Source organism: Elephas maximus, chromosome X (assembly GCF_024166365.1).
Source record: "Elephas maximus indicus isolate mEleMax1 chromosome X, mEleMax1 primary haplotype, whole genome shotgun sequence".
Taxonomy (NCBI): domain Eukaryota; kingdom Metazoa; phylum Chordata; class Mammalia; order Proboscidea; family Elephantidae; genus Elephas; species Elephas maximus.
The window spans coordinates 51,477,419-51,493,625 of NC_064846.1; the positions used below are offsets into that span (position 1 = coordinate 51,477,419).

At 35.2% G+C, this 16,207-nt stretch overlaps 1 protein-coding gene across 4 annotated transcripts in view; it reads right to left on the minus strand.

Annotated features, from left to right (window-relative positions):
- Positions 1 to 16,207, minus strand: part of RADX (RPA1 related single stranded DNA binding protein, X-linked) — a 59,929-nt gene that overhangs the window by 30,813 nt on the left and 12,909 nt on the right. For 3 of the 4 annotated variants that reach the window (XM_049873154.1, XM_049873157.1, XM_049873156.1), the window contains exons 2-10: positions 15,236 to 15,378; positions 10,932 to 11,124; positions 7,790 to 7,898; positions 7,511 to 7,602; positions 7,281 to 7,403; positions 4,729 to 4,833; positions 3,263 to 3,430; positions 1,137 to 1,297; positions 141 to 310 (exon numbers count right to left, since the gene is read on the minus strand). In XM_049873154.1, the coding sequence (XP_049729111.1) occupies positions 141 to 310; positions 1,137 to 1,297; positions 3,263 to 3,430; positions 4,729 to 4,833; positions 7,281 to 7,403; positions 7,511 to 7,602; positions 7,790 to 7,898; positions 10,932 to 11,124; positions 15,236 to 15,378 (1,264 nt within the window). The remainder of the gene's footprint in view (positions 1 to 140; positions 311 to 1,136; positions 1,298 to 3,262; positions 3,431 to 4,728; positions 4,834 to 7,280; positions 7,404 to 7,510; positions 7,603 to 7,789; positions 7,899 to 10,931; positions 11,125 to 15,235; positions 15,379 to 16,207) is intronic. The other variant, XM_049873155.1, reaches the window with a different exon arrangement.

Consider the following 16,207-nt stretch of genomic DNA (forward strand, 5'->3'; position numbering starts at 1 on the left):
CATTTTAAACATATTCTCAATTAGTCATGCTGAGCATTGCAGATAAGCGGGCTTCTACTATAACAGATCATTTTATAGGTTAGAGACAGAACCCAAAGGGAAAAAAACATGGTATACTATACTTAATGCAAATGACTTACACTTTAGCATCTGGGCCTTGCAGAACTCTTTTTTTCTTGCTAGGACTCAAACTTGAAGATGTCGTTTGAGAACTCACAGGATCACCGTCATGATGATGCCGTTTACCATCTCTTTCTTGACTTTGACTTTCTCCTCTTGCTGCTTGGGATGTTATGGGGAGGTTAGCATTCTAAAATCAACGATTCAGAGAAAACATTTAAAACTAATTCTCAAAAATTATTTCTCCTTCCAAAGACAATTTTAGTTTACCCATTTTTCATAATCTTGAGAGTTGTAATAGGAATTTGCATTTGTAACAGTGCTTTTACGAAGATGATTTATCCAAATCCATCTGGCTATTAAGTACTTTAAAAAGGAAGATAAACAAAAATCCTTCTTACTTATACCTAGTATAATAGAAAAGTTCAATTAGATGATTATTTCCATATGAACAGTAATAATCTTAAAAATAGTTTTAAAAAAGATAAACTCATGGAATAAATTAACTAATTTATCTTGATTGTGTCTAGATTCCAGAACTAGCCTCTTCTTATTAGATCATGTAACCTACAAGAGTCATTGCTACCTCTTATAGAACCTGAGGAAGGCTACCGTGCCAGAGATATAGAGGTAAAACTTCCAAGAGAAGAAGCCTTCCTGTAGTTCTGGCCTGGACAAAAAGTAGGAAAAGAATCATATATACTACCTGGGAATTTAAACAGATAATCATAATATACTCAAGTTAGGCAGAAAGCAAAAATAAGACAGTAAGTGCAAAAACAAGATAGTGAGTATTGAGGAACTTGGGCAATGTCAGAGGCTGTGATGTTCAGCCTAGCCTGCCCCAAAATAAATGACAGAAAAAGGAAACAAAAAACAAAAATGAACTTTTTTTCTTACTGTTAGGTTTACGTCATTGAGGCAATACATGTGTGTTCCAAATCAAATGTACAAGGTACCAACTGTAATTATCACAGTGCTTTCAGTGATGTACTGTTAATTCTCTGGCATCATACCCGAAGTGTTTCTGATGTTGAAGCACTTTCAGTTGCACGGCGATCGGGGATGTACTTTATAACAGTAATTATCCCCTGAATTGCTATGCGCTTTTGTTCCCTATACTGCAAGTCTTCAATCTCCTTCCGCACTTCACTTATAGCTGTCAACAGCGACTCAACTGCAAAAGAGTAATAATTCCAAGGACACCGTAAGGTTTAAAGAACTGAAATGATAAAAATAAGAATTAGATTTGCAATGCAATTTCACAACATAAAATTAAAAACTTGCTACATTAACCGAAATTTGTAAGTCTTTGTGTTTATATTTGGCATCCCCTTATGTAATTTTTGGAAAATAGGCAAAATGCTTTTATCAGTTAAACTGTAATACAGACTTCCAGCCTGGAGTTTTCATTTGCAACAGAAACTTTTTTTTTAATTTTTATTGTGCTTTAGAAACTTTATATATTGAACCTAATTTATATATCATATTCCAAACTATAAAGTGTTGCCCATCTATTGCACAGAAACACAAATTTTAATTATTTCCTCCCATATACTATATCTCATTAGTATATGAAGTACAAGAGGATGCCAATATTTACATGATCATAAGTCAGCATTTCAAAGGTTCTTTTGAAACCACACAATTATCCCACAGCTTTTAAAAAAGAACATAGTTATGTTAAACTTTTCAATGATTATATCTTAATTCTACTAAAAAGTAAATTAATGTTAGGCCTCTCACGAGTACTTTAATTCCAACTCAGCATCTCACTTACCTTGGTGTCATTTTTATTTAAAGCTAACACTATATTGTGTTATACACAATATATATAATTTCACAAGAATAGCAACATACAGTTGTCAGTATCTGGATATCAAATTTCTCAGTGTCTCTCTCTATAACTTCATAGGAGTTGAAATCTACCAAGGTTAGATCTGATCTCACTGGCATTAAATCAAGATTAGTATCTCCAATTAGTCATCTTCTGCATTCTCTCTTCATCAATCTAATTAAAAATCAAAATATTAACCTTTAGGGGTCATGACATGTATTTTTTGGTCTGCATAAAGACAGAATGATTACCGCTAAGTGTACTTTGTCTCACTCAAATAAAATCAATAGGGTGGGGAGGGAGGGGAAGCGGAAGGCACTAACTAGGTAGACAAGTGTCAACTCTGGTGACAGGAAGGACAACACAAAATATAGGGGAAGTCAGCACAACGGGACCAAAGCAAAAGCTAAGAAGTTTCTTAGACACATCCAAACACTTTAAGGGATCAAGTAACTGGGTCTGGGGCGTGGGGACTATAGTCTCGGGGAACATCTAGGTCAATCGGCATAACAAAGTTTATAAAGAAAATGTTCTACATCCCACTTTGGTAGGTAGTGTCTGGGGTCTCCAAAGCCTGCGAGCAGCCATTTAAGATACACCTATTGGTTCCATCCCAGCTGGAGCAAAGGAGGATGGACAGAACCAAAGACACAAAGAAAATACTAGCCCAAAGGACTAAAGGACCACATGAGCCAGAGACTTCACCAGCCTGAGATCAGAAGCACCAGATGGTGACCAGCCACCACCACTGACTGCTCTGACAGGGAATACAACAGCAAGTCCCGGACAAAGCAGGAGAAAAATGTAGAACAGAACACAAATTCACATAGAAAGACCAGACTGGAGGAACCCCCGAAACTATGGCCCCCAGACGCTCTGCTAACCCAGAACTGAAATCATTCCCAAAGCCCACTTTTCAGTCAAAGATTAGATAGACCTATAAAACAAAAAATAACACATGTGAGGAATGTGCTTCTTAGTTCAATCAAATATACGAGACCAAATGGGCAGCTCCTGTCCAAAAACAGGATGAGAAGGCAAGAATGGACAGGAACCAGTTGAATGGACACAGGCAGCCCAAGGTGAACAGGAGGGAGCGTGCTGTCACATTGTGGGGATTGCAATTAATGTCACAAAACAGTATGTGTATAAATTTTTGAATAAGAAATTAACTTGAGCTGTAAACTTTCACCTAAAGCACAATAAAAAAATAAAATAAATAAATAAAGTTGACTAACTGAAATGGTACATACTATCCTTAAAGCTTATAAACATATCACAAAGGACTGGCATTTATATTAATACCTTTAACAGAACTACTGTACTTCGAAAATGTCTCCGGCACTGGTGGATAGGGGTAATAGCCACCAAAAACAGTATTCTTCATTTCCCCAGCATCAGTCTTTGTTTTAATCCATTGAGTAATATTTTTTACCTTGACATCGTAGGCATACGGCTGGCCTTTTTGACCTCCTTGTGAAAATAGATAAAGCATGAAAAGTGAAAAAGAAAAAAAAAAAATCCCTATAATAAACTGCACAAACTTTTTAATACAAAAAACAGTTTAAAAATATCAAAACAGTCAAGTTCACTTCCTTACTATGTAGCTGATAATTATACTTAATATGCGTACAAAAATTACCCAAACATAGTAAGGAAATCAGATATATTAGAGTTCAAGTGGACTAATCTGTAGCTGGCTACAGGATGCTGAAAAACCAAAACCACAAGAAACAAAACAAAACTAATAATCTGGATTTTTCTAACAATCCAAATGTTTAGCATATTCTAAAAAACTGATTTTTTTATAAATCATGTATTAGCCCAGATGCGTGGCATCACGTACAAACTGCCATAGTTCAGCATTTAAATTTATAGTCTTAAAGCACACTTAAAATGCCATATTTATATCTGGTATTATTAGTACTTATATAAAACAAGGACACGGCAAAGATGTGTGTTATACCTTTCCTAGGTGTCTTCTTTTTGGCAAATTTCCTGATTACTAACATGGTAGCTTTCTGGTAAACACCCCATTCCACACTATTCCCTCATGGTCTCATTTGGTAAATTTTATCTTTATTATTTGGATCCTGTCATCAGAGGGCCTCGAGAAAAGTAATGTACTTATAGGCAAATAGCAAAACTCTTCTTGCTATATAAATAAAATATGAGATTCTGGGGCTGAAATCTGATGCATTTTATTTAATTTAGTATTTTAAAATATAGTTAACTGAATTGTGGTACAGGGCCTAACAGTCTTAAATCTATCAAGCAATTTATACCTACATTCTACATCAATGAAGGGTTAAAGTTACCCAAAGGATATAAACACAGCTCTCCAGTGAGTCACAAAATCATTGCTTCAATCATAAATAAGTCAGGAGCAATATATTCCATTGGCTAAACAGTCTTTGTTAAGACATTCTTATAGCCATAAAAAATCCAAAACCAAACCCGTTGCTGTTGAGTCAATTCCAACTCATAGCAACCCTATAGGACAGAGTAGAACTGCCCCATAGACTTTCCAAGGAGCGCCTGGTGGATTCAAACTACCAACCTTTTGGTTAGCAGCTGCAGCACTTAACCACTACGCCACCAGGGTTTCCTATAGTGATAAATGGGGATCAAAATAAAGTTATCCTGTGCTTGAACGCTGTAATGTAAAAGTTAATTTAATATGCGCTAAAGAAAAAAAATTTTTTTTTTTAAAGGGTTCTAGTGAAAAGAAAATATCTTTCCAATAAAGTGCATACCAAGAAATTACTCACCAGTAATACACATTTGACTCTCATTTGTAGTAGTGAGGTAAAGCAGTTTAGGTACTTGATCATTATTTCTCACAACTTTCAACTGAGTACACAGGACATATGTCACTGTAGAAAATGAAAACACTTATGAAATTACTTTTATATTTCAAAGAGGACATGCCAAGATCAGGACCTAACACAATACTTCTCAAACTTAAAAGAGCATAATGAAATGAACATTTCCCAAATATCAAATCACCTGGGGCTATTGTCAAAATGCAAAATTATGACTCAGTAAGGTCTAGGGTGGGGCATGAGATTCTGCATTTCTAATAAACTCATAGGTGATCCGGGTGCTAATAACAAACTCATAGGTTCCTCTGACCACACTTTGAGCAACGAGGATCTATCATTTATTAGTCTATGTTCTATGAGAGACCTTTCCTTTAGAAAGTACCAACTGCATCTAAGTGAAGTCATTTGCTTGCTGCACAGTTGAAGAGTGCAAGAGCCATTCTAATAGGGCACTCAACTGTCAACAGTCATTTCTACAAAGATAAAATCGTAGTTTCTCCACGATGCTTTCACTGATTAACCCAATCTAACACTGATCCCTAAATTACTGACTCCTGAAGGAGCCCTGGTGGCCCAGTACTTAAGTGTTCGGCTGCTAACCAAAAGGTCAGCAGTTCGAATTCATCAGCTGCTCCTTGGAAACCCTATGGGGCAGTTCTGCTCTGCCATATAGGGTCATTATGAGTCTGAATCAACTTGATGGAACAGGTTTGGTTTGGTTTTGGTTTTCCAGTAGAAAGGTCGATACAGTATTAAATTGTATTTGCTTATGCGGTGGGTTTATACAAATGGTTTATGTTTCTCATGTGTGTATCTTAATTAGACTTTAAGCCTCATTGGCAGGGCTTATGCCACCTCTTTATTTTCTTTTCTCCTTGCTAACTAACTTGATAGTCTGAAAAAAAAATCCCTGAAAATGAGATAATGTCTTCAGACTTCACATAGTTTCAAAAGCTATCGATTGTTTTTAACTGCCTACATGTTGTTAGGTTCATTAATCCAACATTATTTTTTAACTGATTACACACACAAAAAAGTTATGGTATTACAAACTAGGAAAAGAAGAAATATTTAAAATATAAATACTTGCAGTAACACGGTAACAGTTAAGTTCTCATTTAAGAATAAAAATTTCTTTACAGCAAGATAACTAGAAATTCATGTCCTAAACTTCATATTTACCAGTTCTTTATTCTGTAACAATGAAAAAAAGGAAATATTTTCAAATGACTAAGAATAATTCTATTGATTTATATCACTTTTCCTTTATTTAAAAAACTGTACAAACATGTGCCTATTAATGGTTAAAGGGGATGACATACGAATATTAAAGAACTCTTTAATTCTAAGTTCATGGCCATTAAAATCAGTCAAATCTAACACTTTCTAGCTGTTTGACATCCAGAAAATTACTTAAACCCTCTGGACCTTAGTTGCCTCATCTGCAAATGTGTAAAAACATCAACTCTTTAAAAGGTAACTGGGAATACAAGATGAGATAACATCTATAAGCAACTGGTATATTATAAATACACAGTATTAGTTCTCTTTGGTTTTTAACATTCCTTAAGCAAAATTAGAAAAAAAAAAAAAAGATGTCCTACTACCAAAGGATTTTGGTATTATACCTTCACTAATGGTCAGAAGTTGAAAATAAATTGTGACTGTTGTCAACTACTGTACTATAATAAATCTCACCAGAGTCTGTACATACCTTTCTTAGAAAGTTAAATTTCATATTATCACAAGAAATAAAACATATATAGGGCAAAAGTGGAAACCCTGGTGGCGTACTGGTTAAGTGCTATGGCTGCTAACCAAAGGGTCGGCAGTTTGAATCCGCCAGGCGCTCCTTGGAAACTCTATGGGGCAGTTCTGCTCTGTCCTATAGGGTTGCTATGAGTCACAATCGACTCAACGGCACTGGCTTTGGTTTTTTTTTTTTTAGGGCAAAAGTTAATGCCAAAGTAAGCAAAACATTGGTATAACATTATCAATCTAATATTAATTTAGTATTCAAATAGAATCATACTTACCATTGTCATTATTTAATTATACAGTATGTCTGTCTATCCTCTACCAATTAATTCCACATTAGTAAAATCTTCAATGTCCTTAATGGGTTCTACTTAGTCAACTTCCAAATGGATACAAAGGAAACTGACTGGCCATGTTTTAGTTTTACTGACTCTTAAGACTTTTATGTATGAAATGCTAACAATGATAACTGATAAAAGCACCTGTTTTCTGAAAAAACTGGTTTCATCTCCAAAATAATTCTGAATAGACAACCAGTATAATCTTCTCCAAAGTAGGTGGTTAATATACATAATACCACATATGATATTAATATAGAAAAAGATTTAGACATGCTGTCAGAATGCTTAAATTTGCTAACTCAGTATCACACTACTTCCATAGGTCAGTTTACCACTTTTTCTTAAAGCTAATACCCCCCACTTCCAAAATTAAATTATAAAAATATAAGAACTGAGTACTTGGGTAAAGATTTTCAAAGATTTCTGGCTGAGATGTAGAAAACAATTCCACAATAAATGGTTGTTCTGAAGTCCCATCAGCAATATGAATCCAGCGATATGTCCAAAAATCTTCACTGTTTTCTATATGGATAAAACATTAAAATAAATGAAGGTAACTGATTATACACATATGAACACAAAACTATTCACTGAAATACAGTTTATGACTTTCGAGTTAAAAACCTTACCTTTCTTTTTTAACCGCTGGACCCTTCCTACAAAAACTAAAATCCCAATAACATCACAGAGATGATTTTCTGGCAAATTATCCAGTTCTGATCTAAAAAAGCAAAATTGTTAAATAAATACTGTATCTTTAAACAGTGAAAAAGCATTCTACAATTACAATTATGACAATGCATAATTGCTACAGCATATATTTGGGTAGATTTTGAGCAGATTATAATGCATTATGTTTGTGACTAATCCTGATAATTAAACATTTAAGACACAAGAAACTATTTTACCTTGTGACAAATCGGTGATTTAATTGTGGCAATCTCCATTCTGATTGCACCTGCGTTTCCGGAATGATTTTTATATTAGCTGGAGGATCTTGGAGGTTCAGGCAGATTTCTGAAAAACAAGTATATTAACATGATATTTAACAGATGCAAAAGGATATATATGTATAAATTACAAGCAAAATAATATACTGAACACTTGCGAACCCACTATTAAACCCAAGAACTAGTCTTTCTTCTATGTTCAATTATCACTTTCACTTATCTCCCACCAAAGGTTAACCATACCTTGAATTTTGTGGTTTATTATTTCCTTAATTTAAAAAAAAAAAAAGGTTTTTATCACTTATGTATTTTTGCCCAAACAAAATATTATTTTGTTTGGTTTACTTTTAAACTTTATGTGAGTGAAATCATATCATATAAGTCTTCTAGGACTACTTTTTTACTCAACTTTATTGTCCTAAGATTTATTCCCTGTAGCTTAATGTAGCAGGTTTTTTTTTTTTCATTTTTACTGCTGACTAATATTCCACGGTGCTAATATACCACAATATATTTATCTATCATCATATTGGTGTCATCTGGATTATTTCCAGGCTTTTTGATGTTACACACAGGGTTGCTATGAACATTATTGTACATGTCTCCCTGTGCTCACAGCAAAGAATTTTTCTAAGTTATATTCCTAGGAATGGAAACCCTGGGTTGTAAGACACACAAATGTTCAACACTACAAGATAATCTTAAATTATCTCTAAGAAATGTATCTATTTATATTCCTACTAGCAATGATCCCTTAGAAAAGAAACCTGTTGCAATGCTCCATAGCCTCTCCAAATTTTGGAATTATCAAATATCTTACTTTAATCAGAATGGGCTCGATGATAATGGGTTTGGTTTGGTCTCAAACACAAAACCCACTGCCATCGAGTCAATTCCGATTTAGAGAGACTCTACAGGACAGGGTACAACTGCCCCATAGAGTTTCAAAGGAGTGTCTGGTGTATTTGAACTGCCTACCTTTTGGTTAGCAACCACAGCACTTAACCACTATGCCATCAGGGTTTCCCTGGTTTGGTTTAGTGATGCAAAATAATAATTTTTTGTGGTCCTACTTTGCAATTTTCTTATTACTAATTACACTGAACAGCATTTTATATGCTTATGGTCCATACACGCTCCCTCTCCTGTGAAATGCCTGTTTGTGTTTTTTCTCCATTTTTCTGTTGGATTGTTTGTTTTTTTCTTATTTATTTGCAGGAGTTCATCATATATTTTGGATACTAATCCTTTGTGGATTATATAGTTGCAAATATCTTCACCCACTTTGTGGTTTGTTTTTTCATTCTCTTTAAGATGTCATTTGAATGGAAAAAAGTTCATAATTTTAATGTAGTTAGGTTTATTAAACTTTTTTTGATGGTTACTATTTCTTGTGTCCTACCCAAGAATTTCTTCCTTATCCCAAGGTTAAAATGATATGTTCTATAAGTTCTGCTAAAAGTTTTGCCTTTTACATTTAAGTATTTAATATATCTGAAATTGGTTTTTATATGGTGTGAGATTAGGGATATAATGTCATATTTTTCCATATTTTTTTATATATATATATATAATCAATTGTCCCAATACTATTTACTGAATAGTTCCTGATTCCCTGATTATCTATATGGCACATCTGTCATATATTAAAGTTCTATATGTCTAAGGCTGTTCCTGAACTCTGTATTGTGACTCACTAGTAAATTTGTCTATACCTGTACCAACACCACACTGTGATAAATACCACAGTTTTATAAAAAGCAATTTTGTCACCTGGATATGCTTGGTTGTGGGACAAAATTTATAATTTAATAGACATAATAATACATGTTGTGAATTATCTTCCTCTTGACAACTTTTACTGTATTTTCTCAAGTAAGTCATGGCTCTATTAGTTTCATTTCTCACCTTTCTATTGTAAGGAGTAGTTAGATAATGGGTTAACTGTACAAAACTATCAAGATAATAACTTCTTCATCTAGCAGGATGTGAGCAATGTCTGCAAAATGCTCAGCACTTTAAGAAAGGGTCATATAAGGTTTTCTTAAATAAGCATATATTTCAGAAAACAATGACCAAGTGCTGTATTTATGTGAACATTCTCCAAGTAATTAAGTTTAATGGATTAGCAGGGGAAATTAGAATACACAGAAACACAGGTCCAGTAATAAAGTACTATAAGCCAAAACAACAGAAACTTGTTAACTACCATTATCTACAGTTCTGAAAAATAAAAATGCAAAAAAAAATCAGACTCATATGTTAAAACAATCATGTAATGTATTAATTCTAATGTTCCCAAAATATTTGGGATGCCAAGATGTCAAAACTTTAATTTCAATGCTAGTTAAGAAAAGCCCTTTCAAGATTGCAGCAACTTGCAAGATTTGAAATATTAACTATAGGTTAGATATTTGTATTGTATCAATTGTAAATTACCTGATTTTGATAAATGTACTATGGTTACATAATAGAATGTTCTTGTTCTTAGGAAATACACACTTAAATATTATTGAAGTATTTAGGAATTCAGAGGAAAAAATATGTACATATGTGTGTATATATACGTGTGTATGTGTATATGTACAGAGAGAGAGAGACAGAGAGAAAGAGACGCACACATACACAGAGAATGATAAAGGAAAGGTGAATGTTGACAATTGTTAAATGTGGGTGAAGGACACATGGGAGTTCCTTGTACTATTATTTAAACTTTTACGTAAGTTTGAAATTATTTCAAAATAAGTTAACAAATCTTTTCAAGATGGCACCGAATACTAACAGCAAAATATACTTGTCATTTACTTAATATTATATGATAAAAAATAAAACAAAACAAAAATAAGTACATCACAAGTGGAGCTAATTTGTTACTCAACAATTAATATCAGATGATTTTTCTTAATAAATGCAATAATAAGTAAATGTACTTATTAAGTTACATGACTGCCTGAAAAATGTAAATTTTATGGATAAAAGAATTTGAAGGTTTCTCAAGTTTTAACAGCTTCAGTAATTTTCAGGAGCCTTTACCTGATATGGTTCTTTGCAAATTTATACAAACAAAATAGCCATAAGACAAATTCATTGAATACTTAACCAATTTTAGAAATTATTTTCATCTGTGGATCCACAGGGGGAGGCTGCATCCTGAACGGATAACTCTTCTTAACGGTATAATGTCGAAGCAGAAGAACTAAACCGACCTGCAAAGATTTATACCACTCAGGACACAGGGCATTCCACATAATGACTGAAACCATCCCTGAACTGTCAGCAACTTCCAAAAAGGTCTAGAAAAGAAAAAAAGAGTAAAATAACATACATATTTGTTCCTTATAGCTACACAGATGATAATTATCTGTGATAATTTAGACTGATATAAAATAACACCTCGATTTTAATTCTTTATTACTAATGATTCAGTTGTCAACTCTGCTAAGTACTGGTGATCTAAAGGAGAGATTGTTACTAGATGCCTTCAAGTCCGGAATGTACTACTAACTTATGTGTGATTATAAACTCTAAGAGTACAGGTCAGATCTTTATCTTTGGTTCTCCCATAAAGTTTAGCACAGCGCCTTGCACAGAGTAATCACATAATACATTTGTCAAATGAATCAGACAAGTCACATTTTAGAGATTGTAAGTGTAGATTCTGACTCGATTCTTGGTATTGTGAAGTGTTGGGGAGCCCTGATATTTATATTACAGAATTTTAGAAAGACGTATCTTATAGATTGAATTGTGTCCCTCCCTCCCCCACAAATGTGTTAGAATCCTAACTTCTATACCTGTGGGTATAACCCATTTAGGAACAGTGTTTTCTGTTATGTTAATGAGGCCATATTAGTGTAGGGTATGTCTTAAACCTAATCACTTTTGAGATACAAAAAGAGCAGATCAGGTACAGAAGCAAGTAAGCACAAATAGGGGAAAGATAGATGCCATGTGCAAATCATCAAGGAACCGAGGAACACAGGGCCTAGGGAAGCTGACACAAGGATTTTCCCCCAGAGTTAATGGAGAGACAGCCTTCCCCTAGAGCTAGTACCTTGAATTTGGACTTCTAGCCACAGCCTTCAGTATGGATTGCACCTCAACATAAAGAAAACAAAAATCCTCACAACTGGACCAATGAGCAACATCATGATAAATGGAGAAAAGATTGAAGCTGTCAAGGATTTCATTTTACTTGGATCCACAATCAACAGCCATGGAAGCAGCAGTCAGGAAATCAAACGACGCACCGCATTGGTAAATCTGCTGCAAAGGACCTCTTCAAAGTGTTGAAGAACAAAGATGTCACCTTGAAGACTAAGGTGTGCCTGACCCAAGCCATGGTATTTTCAATTGCATCATATGCATGTGAAAGGTGGACAATGAATAAGGAAGCCTGAAGAAGAATTGATGCCTTTGAATTGCGGTGTTGGCGAAGAATATTGAATATACCATGGACTGACAGAAGAACGAATAAATCTGTCTTGGAAGAGTACAACCAGAATGCTCCTTAGAGGCAAGGATGGCGAGACTGCGTCTTACAGACTTTGGACATGTTGTCAGGAGGGATCAGTCCCTGGAGAAGGACATCATGCTTGGCAGAGTACAGGGTCAGCGGAAAAGAGGAAGACCTTCAAGGAGGTGAATTGACACAGTGGCTGCAACAATGGGCTCAAGCATAACAACGATTGTAAGGATGGCTCAGGACGGGGCAGTGTTTCGTTCTGTGGTGCATAGGGTCGCTATGAGTCAGAACCGACTCGACAGCACCTAACAACAACAACAACAACAGCCTCAGGAGCCCTGGTGGCACAGTGGTTAAGAGTTCAGGCTGCTAACCAAAAGGTGGACAGTTCAAACCCACCAGCCACTCCTTGGAAACCCTGTGGGGCAGCTCTACCCTGTCCTATAGGGCTGCTATGAGTCAGAATGACTTGATGGCAACGGATTTTTAATGAATAAGGAATGGACAATGAATAAGGAAGACTGAAGAAGAATTGATGCATTTGAATTATAGTGTTGGTGAAGAATATTGAATATACCATGGACTGCCAGAAGAACAAACAAACATGTCTTGGAAGAAGTACAGCTAGAATGCTCCTTAGACACGAGGATGGTAAGACATCACCTCATGTATTTTGGACATGTTATCAGGAAGGACCAGTCCCTAGAGAAGGACATCATGCATGGTAAAGTACAGGGTCAGTGAAAAAGAGGAAGACCCTTAACGAGATTGGCTGACAAAGTGGCTGCCAACAGTGGGTTTAAACAGCAATGATTGTGAGGATGGAGGAGGAACCAGCAGTGTTTTGTTCTGTTGTACACAGGCTCGCTATGAATCAGAACCGCCTCAACGGTATCTAACAACAACAACAACAGCCTCCTAAATTTCTGTTCGTTAAAGCCACCCACCTGCAGCATTTCTGTTACCGCAGCAAACTAAGACAGGAGGAAAAACATAAGCAAAGGCATGAAAGGTAGAATTTTTTTTTTTTTTTTTACTTTTAGGAAATTTTAGGTAGGGAAATTTGGCTGTTATTGGGTATGGAGAGTTCAGGAGGGGAGAGACCAGGGAGAAGCAGGGGCAACATGATGGAGACACAAAGGGTAGGAAGGCAAATGAGCAAGTGAAGTTAAAAAGCCAAGGAAGAAAGTATTTCAAGAATGAAGAAGCAAAAAACTATAGGGGCATTATTGAATAATTTATGATATTTCTTTGACAGAATCTATAACTGAAAACTTATAAATGAAGAATTTTTAATGATATGAGGAAATACTTAAGATAATGTTAAATGAGAAAGCAAGATACAAAATTATATGTCCAACACAATTCCCCTTTTGTAAAATAATGTGATATATGACAAACATAGTCATTCACAGGTAATATACAGTATATGTGCATAAACATATATGTGGTATACATATGGTGCAAATGGTTTGCATTAAGCTGCTAATTGAAAGGCTAGTGGTTCAAACCTACCCAGCAGTGCTGTAGAAGAAAGGCCTGTTTCCATAAAGATTACAGCCAAGAAAACCCTATGGAGCCCAGTTCTACTCTGTAACATATGGGGTCACCATGAATCAGAACTGGCTCGATGGCAATGGGTTTGGTATTTTTTGTGATGTGATAGATAGATGTATATATGAAATACATGTGTATGTGTGTGTGTATACACACACAAAACAGGGAATAAAACATACCCTACTGTTAACAGCAGCTCTCTCTGATTGGTAGGATTTGAGGTGGTAATATTCTCTTTATAAGCTTTATACATTTTTCAAATTCTCTATAATAAGAACGTGTAACTTTTATAATAAAAAATTAAATAAAATACCTAAAATAATTCTTGGTAACGTGGGGAAACACAGTAAAACGTTAAGTTAAAAAAAAGGTCACAAACTTATTATGAAAGAAGTTCTCATCAGCCTTATATGCCACAGAGTCAAGATAATAGAGAAGTGTCAGTTAGATTTGACACTTAGAAGATCACTAGTAGTAAACGGGAGGAAACTTGGTGGCACAGTAGTTAAAGCGATTGACTGCTAACTGAAACATCACAGTTCGAAACCACCACCGGCTCCGTAGGAGAAAGATGTGGCAGTCTAATTCTGTAAAAATTTACAGCCTTGAAAACCCTATGGGGCAGTTACACTGTGTCCCATAGGGTCGTTATGAGTCAGAATTGACTCAACGGCAGTGGGTTTGGTTTAGTAGCGAATGGTGAACTGAAGAAAGAAGCCAAACTAATTTATGTTGAGAAGTAAATGGAAGGCAAGAAAGTGAAAACATCTAGTATAGACTACTTCTTCAAGGAGCTTGGCCTGAAGAGAAGGAGAGAGGAAACAGAGTCATAAGGTAATGGAACCTGTCAGAAAAAGAAAATTCAAACATTTTCCACTAATAGGCAGCAATAGAAAAGTGGTAAGACTGCACCCTGTCAAAGGCGGAAAATTTGTGAGACCCCAGAAAAACAAAGCAATTCCATTCAATTCCAGCTCTCACACGTTTCACTGTATAAGTATGATTTTAATGCTAAAATGTTAACTAGATAATACTTTTATAAATAGAAACAGAAATGGAAAATACTTTAGTGAAATAAAATTTCTTTTTTTAAAGTGGGAGAACAGGGTATGTTTATAGGCTCGTGTGAAAAGCATCAGTACAGAAGAAATAGTTGAAGATACAGAAAAAGGAGTGAAGGCGATCAGTTGGATCAGGGAACTTAAGGGCACCAACACAGAGAGAAATTTTTTTGTACAAGAAACTACACAGGAAAAATATATATTTATGTGTATTTCTATTTAGTTAAGTTATAAAATATTATTTAAAAATAAAATTATCCCAATATGGAGTCAGGCCTGTAAATTATAATCTATAAACTTTAACATATAATATCATTGTACCTGGTATGGCTCAGTTATCTTTTTATCAGGTTTCCCATAGTATCGCAGTTTCGATTTATATAAGATTCTTACAAGCAATGCAGGAAAATTCTTTCTGGTAGACCAGGTCATTTCAAGGTGAGAAAGAGAAATTATTTTGATAGCTAGAATATAAAAAAAAAAAGAAAAACATCCTATTTAACACATCACGGTAACTTCAAAGGTTTATTTTAATGGTTAAAAATTACAATAACCAAATTATACCCAAAGCAGATCCTTTTTTTCTTTTTTTTTTTTTAGATGAAGGTTTACAGAACAAACTAGCTTCTCTTTAAACAGTTAGTACACATATTGTTTTATGACATTGGTTAACAATCTCACAACACGTCAACACTCTCCCTTCTCGACCTTGAGTTCCCTATTACCAGCTTTCCTGGCTCCTCCTGCCTTCTAGCCCTTGCCCTGGGGCTAGTGTGTCCCTTTAGCCTCGTTTTATTTTATGAGCCTGTCTAACCTTTGGCTGGAAACCCTGGTGGGGTAGTGGTTAAGAGCTATGGCTGCTAATCAAAAGGCTGGCAGTTCGAATCCACCAGGTGCTCCTTAGAAACCGTATGGGGCAGTTCTACTCTGTCCTATAGGTTTGCATGAGTCAAAATTGTCTCAACGGCAATGGGTTTTTGTTTTTTTAATCTTTGGCTGAAGAGTGAACCTCAGGAGTGACTTCATTACTGAGCTAAAAGGGTGTCTGGGGGCCATACTCTCGGGGTTTCTTCAGTCTCTGTCAGGCCAGTAAGTCTGGTCTTTTTTTGTGAGTTAGAATTTTGTCCTACATTTTTCTCCAGCTCTGTCCAGGATTCTGTATTGTGATCCCTATCAGAGCAGTCAGTGGTGGTAGCTGGGCACTATCTAGTTGTACTAGACTCAGTCTGGTACAAGGTGTGGTAGTTGTGGTCAATTAGTCCTTTGGACTGATCTTTTCCTTGTGTCTTTAGT